Consider the following 12,240-nt stretch of genomic DNA (forward strand, 5'->3'; position numbering starts at 1 on the left):
CAATTTTTCATTAATAAATTTGATAAAATCACACTGCATCAAAAAGTACCCTTTTTGTTATTCCTTTATGTAAATGTATATTTTGGGCTAGCTTTTCAGATAAAGCCCCAAACCAGACTCTATTATGCCAATATTCTAAAGAAGCATTTCCCTAATATTTCCAGAATCTTGTAATGGTTAATCTAGGCACCAGTAAGAGGAAGTGGATTACATCTTTATTCTTACAATCAAGATTTTGCCCATCTCTGATAGTTAAAAGTGCAACGGATGGAATCACAAGAACATTTAGGTGAGAAATCAAGCACCTGGCACCAGAATCTTTCCACCTTGTGTAAATTTACCACATGTGTAAATAAGTTGCTTTTGAGATGTGACAGGTGTCAAGTGCCATCCAAAAAACAATGTTAAGGTTTGTTTCCTTACCTAATGCTGAAATTGAATGCATGGCTTTAGTGGCCAAGATTTATTTATTTTTTGTCAAGCATCTACCTTGAGTTGAAAGCTAAAGCATTATTTCCAACATTCTTTTAGTGCCTGAAGGGAACCCATATTGATTCCAATCAGCTGATAAATCTAGCCCTTGCTAGAATTTCTTTCAGAAAGAACCGCATTTCATATGCATTCAAGTTTCTGGTGGCACCTAGTGAGTGGTTTTTGCTGTAGGTGCTACTGAGGAGCTGTTCATAAACTTCACTAAGCATCTCTAGTACTGAACAAGCTGTTCTGTAGTTACAGTTGCTGATATCTGATTGGTGCCAGTCTTTCCCACTGCCAATGAGCTAATTATACAAATAAAGATTATTGGCAATGTTTCAGTGTTAAAACCATCTGTAGTGATTGTTCCCTTTCCTTGTATTTACACCTATATCTCTCAGCATTTCTTTCTTTCTTGTTCAATATAGCACATTTGCTTATATTTGATTTTTGTCTTCATATAGTGAATTCTGATTGGACTTGAATACTTTGTTCCTGAAACAGATCTTTCCTGCCTAGCCATACAATGTATTTTCCATTTTCTTGAAGCAGTTCTCAGTTTCTTGAAGCAACCTCTTGTCCTTGCTGTGATCAACTTTTCATCCCTTTGCATTGCATCTCAGTTAACAGTTTGGGTCCCCCCCAACCTTCTAGAGCAATTTGGGATTGGTGCAAGGCACATGTGGAAATCCTGTTGCACAAGAGGAAGTCATCCTGTTTCCACAATTATTTAGTTGAATACAGCCCATTGTTACCTGCTTCTTAACTTCCTGCCCTAGACTTTATAACTCTCAATAAGTTGTCACAACCCACCATAGCTGTCAACCTTTTCCTTTTTTTGCAGGAAATTCCCTTATTATAGCAGTGGGGACAGCAGGGAGGGTTGACAGCTATGCATGCATTATACAGATGTCCCATTATTCCATTCCTTTGGCAAAGTTGTTTTATATTCCTCCAACAGTGCAACTGAAAAATAACTTAGTGTGATTCTATGCATGTCTCCTTAGAAATAAATCCCGTTGAGTTGAATGGGATTTACTGCCAGGTAGAAAGGTATAGGATTGCATCTATAATTTTCTGTTGAGGACCATTTTAGTACTATCCATTTCTGAAGTGAAAACTGTTGTTTTGCCTTTAAGGGTCATGTGATTACATAGATTAGTCCTCCTTGGAATAGTACTTTTAAAAACGTTGCCTCATACCTAAACATACAACCCATTCCCACAATCATGGCTAATCATACTCTGCTAGATTCACCAGAAAGATGGGATAAACACAAATAGCAGCTTAAGAACAATTCCAATGGTAAATGATAGTCCAAACACAGCAGTCCAAAGAGAGATCAACAAGTGATGCAAGATACAGAAAAGTTCAGCATGTGAAGTTTCCATCAATGACAACACTGCACATTGTGACCAGATAAACCTTACCTTCAGAAATCCTTAATACCCACATTTATTGTATTATATTTTAAAAAGGAAAGTGTGTTTTGGGCAATAATTGGCAGCCACTAGGAAAACCACTTTCCTCTCAGCACACATACTTTAACATACCATCAAGCCAGTTTAATCTTATGGAATTGTCATCTTGAAAACTTAAGATGGTGGATACATTTTTAATTTAATAACTCAAGGCATTATTTACTTACCCATGTTGTTTTCCTATTAGGTTTCTACCTCACAACCTTGGTAATAAAATAGATACAGTATGTACATTACTGGTCTATAAAATACTGTGTGGGGGTGGGGAATGCAAGAAAAATTAGGAGAGCAAACTGAACAACCAGAATGAAATACAGAGATTTGAACAATATGTTGTTCTGGGAAAATGTGTTTAAAAGTCATCACAAAAAGGCCCAGGCTTAACCCCCACCAACCCCACCCAATAATTTTCTACTTGACTGTGAAAGGGAGTGGGGAAATGTGCTGTCTCATTCAAGAATGCCACGAAAGCTGTATATCTACTATAGAAAGATATGACTGAACCATAAAAGATACAGAGAAGGACCATCAAAATAATTGGAAGCATGAAAAAAAAAATTGGAAAGAAATTCTAGCATGTTCAGAGCCTTCAGCTTAGAAGAAAAGGCATCTCTGAGAGCAGGAGGGTGGAAAAATAGATGTGTCATAAGTAGTGTGGGAAAAGTGAATAAGGTACTATTACCTGCTCTCTTTCTCCACACCAGTTGTGACAGGCTTATCTCTCCACCCTGTCATAACACACTTTTGAAATAAGCAGTTATTTCTAAGTTCATTATTATAAATCTTGTAATAAATGTCTTCAGTAAAGTACATCTCTGGGATGGGAATGTGAACCACAAATGTAAATATTTTGATCAATGGTCACTGTAATTTTATTCTGCATTGTGTTTAAGAAGTGAAACACGTGATCAGCAAGTTCACATGATGATCAGCTGTTAGACAACACCACATCAGACTGTAGATGGGGAACTGAAGACTTGGTTGCTCCCTGATACAAAATAGTAATAACAAACATCCTTTCACATAACTACTGTGTTTTGGAGAAGACTAGGCTAAAGCTCCTCTCATTGATATACTGGATTTTTGTATATGCTGTAAGTTTTCTCTCAAACCTCTGAAGTTATATACAGCGCAGATCTATTCATGTCTACTCAGAAGTAAGCCCTATTACTTCAGGTAACCATGTATAGGAATGTAGCCATAGTCAAGCAACAGACATCAAGTGGAATTGTTGATCATGTCATTTGACTATAAATTCAGAGCACAAAGACACTTCAAAGAAAGAAGATGGGGAAAGGGAAGATGTTCCTTCTAAAAAGCAAAAAAAAAAAAAGTCCAGAAATACGCTGTGAATATATCTACCTTGCTCATAAGAGACAATGGATCAATTGAATTAGGCATTTATGTCATGCGGGTACCTTAGTTAATTTAAAAGTTAATATTGGGGCCTGAGATTAAGTATCAGCAGAATAATTTATTTTGTTTACTGATTTTATTTTAATTTAGAAAAGCATTCAAGGACATAACCAATCAAACTCTCTGGAGGGAACTAATTCTTATCAGTCTGCTGCTGCATATTTGCCCTTAAAAGCGAAAAATGATCCTCATGTAATCCATTCAGAAATGGTGATGTTTGTGTTTATTCTGCACTCTGGAATTGGGTCCAAAAGTACCACATGAAGATGTTTTTATACTTTCTGAAGCAAGAGCCCCTCTTTAGGAGCACCCCACCACTACATTTTCTCAAGATTATTAGGAAATCACCACCTCTTATCAGCTCAGAGAATCTGCAGAAATCACTACAGTGCCCCATGTACAGGTATTTGGTGATAATTGCTGCTAAAAACAGGGCCTCAATGAATGATTTGTTCCAATTTGTGTTGGACCTGGAGTAAATTTCATTTCAAGCACCCTCCTACTCAGTATGGATAAGAGGTTCCTTCCATACAGAGCAGCTAAAAATAAGACAGAAGGTAGAATGTTGGTGAATTTAGTCCATTGTGATGTCCACTCATAGCTGAACTGTAGCTCCCACTGATGGATTGATGCTGCCTGTTATGGAGTTGGGACTTGATTTCTCCATCCAGATGTATGACAGTGTTTGATTGGTCAAAATCAGTGCATTGAGCATTGCTTGACATTCTGCAGAAAAGCAGTTTCTGGATTCTTCCAGAGCTTGCTGCCATTTCAAGGATGAATGTATTAAGCATACTTTTTGAAATTAGAGATGGGCAAATTTGTCGGTTTTGATTTTCTCAGGTTCTCATTTCCCCCCAACCTTGAGTTCTCCACATTTCCATCAGTCTGCAATTAATTTTTTTAAAAGAGTCTGTGCATTTTAGTGCAAATTTCTCCTAATAAGCACATGTTTTTCTTCACTTTTGTCTAATACACAGTATTGCAAAGCAATGTTCGCTAATTATTTTCACTATTATATGCATAGTTTTACCTTACTACAGGGGGGCACAACCTGCGGACCTCCAGATGGTTGTTGGATTACAACTCCCATCATCCGTCATCACTGGCTATGCTGGCTGGGAGTTTTAGTACAGAAACATCTAGAGGGCTACAGATTGTGCACCCCTGCCTTAATAGATACATTTTTGTATACACTGTTTGGTTGGAGAAATCCATTGCAAAATTCAGAAAAGTGTGAATTTCAAGGGATGACTGTCTATTGTTTGCCTATAGTTTCAGAAAGTGCAAACGAAGGAGGTTCACCTTTAAATATCAACTGAATAGAATTTCTCCCCAATCACCTTTTCAGCAGTTACACCAGCTCTGATTCGATCTGCACAAGAAAAGTGTTAAATCTGGCAGCATATTTAAAAAGAGCATTTCTTTTTGTCTTATTGATGCACCATTGCTCTTAAGGGGAACTGGACATACGTTAATTTTTTTAAAAAAAAAAAAAAAATTAATGCTCCCCAAGACTCAAGGGGAGAATTCAATGTAAAATAGTAAAAGATGTGAAAAAGATGTATGTAATTTACACACATTTTAAGCATTTTACGATTCTCCCTGAGAGCGATGGCAGGTGATCAAATTCTTCCAACAGGCCTTACTACAGTGATTTCAATGTGCATGGCAACAAGCCACTTTTTAGGCTAGCTGTACATAGCTGGATGAAATCGCTTTTTAAAAACAACATGATTAGGCAGACAGCCCTCAGATCACCTTGTGAGAGCTCACAACTTAGACCACCTCATAAGTTATTGTTTTACAACCAAGCAGTGTATAAATTTTATAAAACAAATGTTTTCCCCTGTTTGTTTTTTCATTTAAAAAACTTCTGTGCAGATTGTTAAGGACATATACTTTAAAAACCTGTCCTGAACAACCCACATGGAAACAGGATGGAATGGAATTTTGTCCTGTCCCATGATGACATTGATTTATTTCCTGGTTCTATACCTAGTCTTCAATAACCCAAGTAGGTGAAAAAGTGTGATGGAAAGTAGCTATGATAGGGTAGATTTGTATGTGAGTAATACACACACACACACCTTTTTCTGCCCCTCTCTGGGATTATCTGTTACATTTTATTATGTCAGAAATGCATGATTAAAAAATACGCACATATCTCTTGGTTATGAGAAATTTTCTCAGGAATGCATCTGAAGTAAAGGCTAAGAGAAAGGATGAGTTGGTGCAAACAGAGGGGAAAGATGGGGTAGCTGTGTCTTTAACTTGGCTTGGACTTCCAAACCAGCTGGTGATTGAGAGCCTTTCAGTAATAAGAGTAATAAATGACAGGTGTAGTTGTGCTGTAGCTGCTTCAGCTAAAGCATCTCCTTGAATGGGAATAATATCTTGGCAAAGTTGTCCTTGTGAATATTTTTGCTATCGGATTATAACTCAATGGACTGTCACAGAAATGCTGTTTTCAGTAAAACAAAAGGAGCGAATTGTTGCAACGTCAGCCCAACTCTCCCCTCCCCTTCTTGAATCATATATCTAGTGAGGCAATGTTTCTAGTGGTGGTAAGTGAAGAAGGAAATGCTTTCCAACGCCTCTATTTTTTTTCCTCATGAGCTATTCTAATCAAATCATTGTTGCTTTTTAATCCTAGGTATGTGTGCTGGAGAGACAGATATTTGATTTCCTTGGTTATCAGTGGGCACCAATCCTGGCAAATTTTGTACACATTATTATAGTCATACTTGGCTTATTTGGAACCATCCAGTATAGACCTCGCTACATAACAGGAGTAAGTACCATTCACCTTGTATCCTTAACTCTGTATTTGCCATGTATGGTACAAAACAAACAAACCTGGAGTTGGGAATAAATTTTATTTGGAGATTTGAAGTAATATTCCCTGTATATCTAGGTAATTGTTTTCAACACATTTAAATGTACAGTGTTCTTTTTTTAAAGGGGGTGGGAATATATTTTTAAAAGAATTCTACAGAAATATATTGCTACATTATTTATTGCGATACATATGAAAACTTAAATTATTTCTGCTATTGTTTCTATAGAGAAAGCAGGAACACAATCTGGCTCTTTTCTCCTTGCTTCCAAAATGGATTAAACTTGAAAACCATCAAACAGCAGAGGAATCCTGCAGAAAATGGCCATAGTAAATACTGAAAGCCAAGGAACAGATGGAGAGAAAAGAAGATTTGCAGCCTGATCCTGCACATGTTTGATGGGTTTCAAATTAGATCACAGCCTTAGAACAGTAGGCTAGTAACAAATCTAAGTGTGAGTTGAAAGTCAGGTAGGAGTTAAAGCTGAAGGGTGATCCAAAGAAGACGAAACTGATGAGCTGTAGTAAAAAGAAATCTGTTAGCAACCCCTAAACAATACTACATGGCGATTAGGCTATTAAAAGGGGATGCAATGCAATACAGTTAGAGCTTAGATCAGTGGTCTCCAACCTTTCTGGTCCTATGAACATGTCTGGAAACTACAGCAGCAAACTCATTCCCACTTTCCTACGTTACAAACTTATTATCAACCTCTGACCTCTTCCCCAATTTAAGACATGCCCTTTTAATATCAATTTGCAAGCCCTCAAGTCAAGGACTGCCCTTAGGCTTGGTTTGCATGTATTTACCAGCTACAGGTGAAGGGGATGTGGTATCCTGCCCACTAGTCTGGGGGTGCCTGTTCTCCCATGGCATACCAGGCATACTTGTAGATATCCTTGTTAGCACAGAGGCTACATGTGAAAAATCCAACGTAGGCTCAATTGATGTAATCAACAACCCACACACATTTTGGAAATTGGCCAAATGATTCAGACCTTGGTGCATCAGCTGTATTCACATATTATGCCATTTGTGGATGTCCTTAGGCCCATAGGCATGGATGCTGCCCAAGGACAAGGCAGAACAGTATAATCCCATTGCCCCTGTTACATATGGCTGGTATGTTTGTCCAAACTAGCTTACTTAGTGCAGATTAAAATATTAGCAATTTTTAAAAGCATAATAAAACCCTATTCCTTAAAAAAAACCCACCTCTTATTCCTTTCTTTATGATCTTAGAACTTTTATTGCTCAGAAACATTAATAAAACACACTGTTCATGATACCCCTACCTCCTAACCTTTATGAAGATCCTTCTTTCCTTATTTCTTTAGAATAAGTCCTGTGAAATAACATCAGAGTGACTTGTGGGTTCTTGACATTTTTACAAGCAATCTCCTTCTGTACTAAATATATAGCACTTTGTACTGGATAAAGCACAGATCAATGAACTATGTGGGTGCTTCACAGATTACAAGCATTGTCACTCAGGGATAAAGAAATCTTTCTTCTGGCTTGGAATGGCTCACTTTGGTGGTCTTCCTGTAACCAATATAATGAAAAGGAAGTTCCTATTTTATTTTATTTTGCACAGCAAGTCAAGTCCCCTTAATTTTTGGTAATGAACCTTGAAAATGTGGAGTCTCTGTTTGCATCTTCAGGTTTCTTATACCCAAGTCTTTCATACAGCAGCCCATTTCATATTTTCATGTGAAATCAAATGAATACATGCCAGGGAAGTGGCACTGTGTAAGTAGCTTCCATACCTGACCTACATACATTCATTAGAATGCATCTGTAGAGAGCACACAATGGATATGAACACTGTTGTGTTGGTGTATGCATGGCCACACTTAGTAGGACAAATTGGCAGTTCACATTTTCTGCCAGAAGCTTTTCCTGTCAATGGCACAAATTCCATTCAAAGTAGCACAAAAGTGGAGAACAGATGCAGGACCATCAAGAGAAGAATGGCACCTTAAAATATTAGAATACATAGAACTTGCCAGCATGACAAACAGATTAAGAAATGAAGATGATAAGAATTTAAAAGAGGACTGGACATTATATATAGAGAATATATGGGAAAAAATAGTATAACAAGAAATGAAGTGTAACAGACTGAAAAAAAATACTAAGCAGTAGATGTGACAAAGTGGGACAGTGTAAGGTAATGAAAATAATTTAGTAGAATAAGAAAAAGCAGTCAAAAACACAACAGATAGGAAACCAGAGAAAGAGCGGAAGGGGGTTAAAATTAAGGCTCATAGGAGTCAATTAAATTGGAGGAATAAGCTATGTTACTATTATTATTTACAGATATATGTCTTATACTGCTATTATTTTCCCCTCTTACTATCATGTGTTTCACTGTAACATACTATGCATTGATAATATGATAAAAAAAACAATTCAAAGTCTTTTACCTGGTAAAACAGTTCACTATCACCAGTTTGAAGTGGGTAAAACACAATCTCAAACTATTTGATAGATATTAGGGGTTATGGAACTCACCTATGAGAACAGAACTTCAGTTTATTTGCAGTCTGGTCCTACAAGTCATGGTACTCTTAAGGACAGCAGTCTATCTCACTGACTCCTATCCTTGGTATAAGGATGGATCCTTCATTTGGAATGACACTTGAATGGCACTTTTGGAGCACCTGTAGTGCCATTTAAGGTTCCAGACTTCCTTTACTGAGGAAACTTCCCTCCCCTTTTAAAATAGCAATGTGTTCCATTGTGTAAAAACATTGTTTCCTGTTAATGTTAGTAAAGACTCCAAGAGCATTATTACAGCAGGTAACATTTAAGTAATGGATCTTTCAAGCCTCTCGGATGGGAAAAGTAAGTAAACAAATCCTCAGTCTTAAACTGGAGATTAGCAGTTAAAACTAGTCCACCTTTCTATTTTTACAGTGCAAGATGGTGCTTTAACTACTTCTATGTAATCCTCTGCTTGAGTTTCAAGAGCTAATATGGATTTATAGGATAAGGTTGCAAACTGTCATTTATTAGCCTTAAGCTGCAATCCTAAACACAGATATTTGGAATTAATTTTGGTGACATCAGTGAGATTTTCTTCCAAGTAAATTGGGATTTTTTTTTGTTTCTTTCATTTTTCAGTTTTATGGATTAGGTGTGTTGATGAGAGGACATGTGATGGTGGGGAAATGGCTGGGAGGATGCTTACCACTGGGTGCACATTCCCCTGTGACAAAATCCTTTAAGCTGTGAGGTGGACTGCCATCTGATCATTTAAAGATGGGGAGTAGGAGTTGTTTTGATTTGCTGGGACTTCTTTCCCACTGGATTCACAGATTTACCAGGCAGCTAACAGCTGTATCTCAAACTTGTCTTGCTTCCTAGTTTTGTAGTTTTTTCTAGGTAAGTTATTCTAATGTCCTGTCACTATGAGGAGGCAACAGTGCAAATGAGATGGCAGAATCATTCTCTGAGCTGCCCAAGCCATCCTTGTGCTAGAGGAAGGTCAGGACCTTGGACAGGACCCTGGACCTGAGTGCTAGACCACAGTGCAATAACAATAGTTTCAGGACCATGGTTAGCAGTCCTGTAACTGAGAGCAGAAGGGAACAAATTTCCCGAACACTGACTTGTTACAACTATCCAAGCTTTATAGCCATATCTGGAGGATATAGACTAAAACTCTACTCCCAGGTTGCTGCTGTCTGCTTGTTAAAGGGTCCGTGATCATTAGTGCAGCCCCCTCTAGGTGGTAGTGCTTTGGGATGTGGGACCTTCGTTCATGTATTCGCTACAGCACTTCCATGATCCTTAAAGGAATCATTTGTTGATTCTTCAGAGTCCCGAGGCAAATATACATCTTTGGTGTTTGGGTAGCTAGGTGTGGAATCCGATGCTGGTGGGTCTACTCAGAATGAGCTGGGGAGTAGGTCCATTTCTTCCCTGGAGCTATTGCTTCTCCAGACCTCAAGGTCTGAGGACTCTGGATTTAGAACCATGGCACTGGGGTGACAGCTGCAACCAAGATATTGGGGTATCACTACCACATGGGTCCACTTGTACACCAACTTAGCAGAGCTGTTAAGAAAGATGGGATTATGTGGGTTGGGAGCTATGCTTGAGCTCCAAGAGCATGGCTACTATTTGGATCCACTATTTTGGCCAGTTCCATAGAGCTGTTATGACAGTGCAGAGCTATTAGCAAAGGGACATAACTTAGTGAGAGAGTGCATAGTTTGAGATCAAATTCATTTAGGAATGTGTGTTTCTAGAGGAACATATAATTTTTGAGCAAAACTGTGGCAGTACATGAGAACGTCACATGAATCCAAAATAAAATTGCCCACCTATCCCTAGTATATGCATTACAATCCTTCCCTGATCTTTTCTGTGTGAGCAGACATTTTCTTCACAATGTGACTGTATCTGCTGAGTGGCTAAGGCAGGTGGGGAAGGGGATGCTCCATTGTTGCCCTGAGGTCATACTGTGAGACACTCACTGTACCTTTTACCTTTTAGCCACAATGCTTTGTGTAGTAACACACTGGCTGGCTTTAGCTTTGTTCTAAAAGCTGTTTCATGCTGTTTGCCTTTCTTCCATGAACTTATGCACTGAGCCCCCTGTAAATCTTGTTATGATCACTTTCAGTGCTTATTGTTTCAACATGTTCTTCACTTTCCTGGTGGTCTGCAGGAAAATAGCGAATTACTTTTTCAAACCATCCCTGTTGTCATGAGTGCTATTACCAAGAAAGAAACATTTTACAGCTGACACTGAAAAGCAAGATAAACAAAATGCATGGTTGTAAAATGCAGCAGTAAAGAGGTTTCAAAATTTCAATTCCTCACCATTTCTATAGTTTGCCTGTCAATTGTGCTATTTATTTTGAGATTTGCTTTATTGTCTATGCACAGGCCCAAACGATAAGCCTACACATATTCTTGTCAGATAAGCTCAACTGCAGATAATAAATAAATTTGAAACTTAAAGTAATAAGGATCTCAGTGAAGAAGCATCTCCTGTTATGTGAATTCAGCAGATACTGTGTGCATTATAAATGCCTAACAAGGAGGCACTTTATACAGTGTTTGACACAGAAATAATTCCACCCCTAAACATTTCTACTGTAGCATAGTTTTTACTTTGTAAGTTCCATGATTTTTTTAAAAAGAAAAACATTGTGAAGAGATAAAGAGGAGCTACTACTAAAATAGGTTCTTGTCACTCCTTTGTTCAAATTCAGTGAAAAGTCAGCCAATTATATATCTCAAAACTCTTTATAACATTTTGCATCCATTGCAGTATTTAGTGTTTCTTTGTTTGAACACAGAGCTAAACAATTTCAAGCTTGAAAATCCTCTTCATATATTATTTAAGAAATTAATATCTGCTCTGTAACCAAATTAGAGCACCATTTGTTTATCTGTAAGGTTCAGTGCATGACATGAATTGCATAGCTCATCAGTGTGATGAGTTAACAACAGAGATTACTTTGGGTATAATCTTAACGTTAGTCAAAGGAAAGGATATATTTAGATTTAGTCAGTTCATTCTGGCCAAAGTTTGCATATGGAAATAACATGTTTTCTTTCCCAGTAATTGTTTATTTGTTTCGGTTTGCTGGAATGTATATTTTAATTAGTATATAAAAGTAAATTTGAGAAACTTACTTAGGTGCAAGAAAAATTTGAACAAAAATCATTTGTTGTTTTCATAATTCTGGACATTTCTCAGCATATCCTGGTAAATTTACAGAGGCATGATGGAAATCAGGAGGAAATTGGATCACTTGTTGAAGACAAATGTCAGGTCTATTTTGAACACTTACCAATCAGCCATTGTATATGTCATCCTTCAGTGCTAAATGAGGGAAATGAGAATGAAATTTGGTTATTAGCCAAAGGCACTTGGCTGACACTGAAATTTACTGGTAATCAGAATGTAGCACCGGTTTTCTATTTTGCTAAAAAATATATTGGTAAATGTCAACATTCTTCATAACATTTATTCTTAATGCATTCTTGGTGCTCTTCATGCATCT

General features: G+C 37.5%; 1 protein-coding gene across 4 annotated transcripts in view; it reads left to right on the forward strand.

The window, feature by feature from the left end:
* Window positions 1–12,240, forward strand: part of NKAIN2 (sodium/potassium transporting ATPase interacting 2) — a 458,908-nt gene that overhangs the window by 204,567 nt on the left and 242,101 nt on the right. For 3 of the 4 annotated variants that reach the window (XM_033143723.1, XM_033143720.1, XM_033143721.1), the window contains exon 2: window positions 6,028–6,165. The exons of the other annotated variant lie outside the window; for it this stretch is intronic. In XM_033143723.1, coding sequence (XP_032999614.1) covers window positions 6,028–6,165 — 138 coding nt within the window. The remainder of the gene's footprint in view (window positions 1–6,027; window positions 6,166–12,240) is intronic. 4 annotated transcript variants of the gene reach the window in all.

This window comes from Lacerta agilis, chromosome 3 (assembly GCF_009819535.1).
Source record: "Lacerta agilis isolate rLacAgi1 chromosome 3, rLacAgi1.pri, whole genome shotgun sequence".
Classification (NCBI taxonomy): domain Eukaryota; kingdom Metazoa; phylum Chordata; class Lepidosauria; order Squamata; family Lacertidae; genus Lacerta; species Lacerta agilis.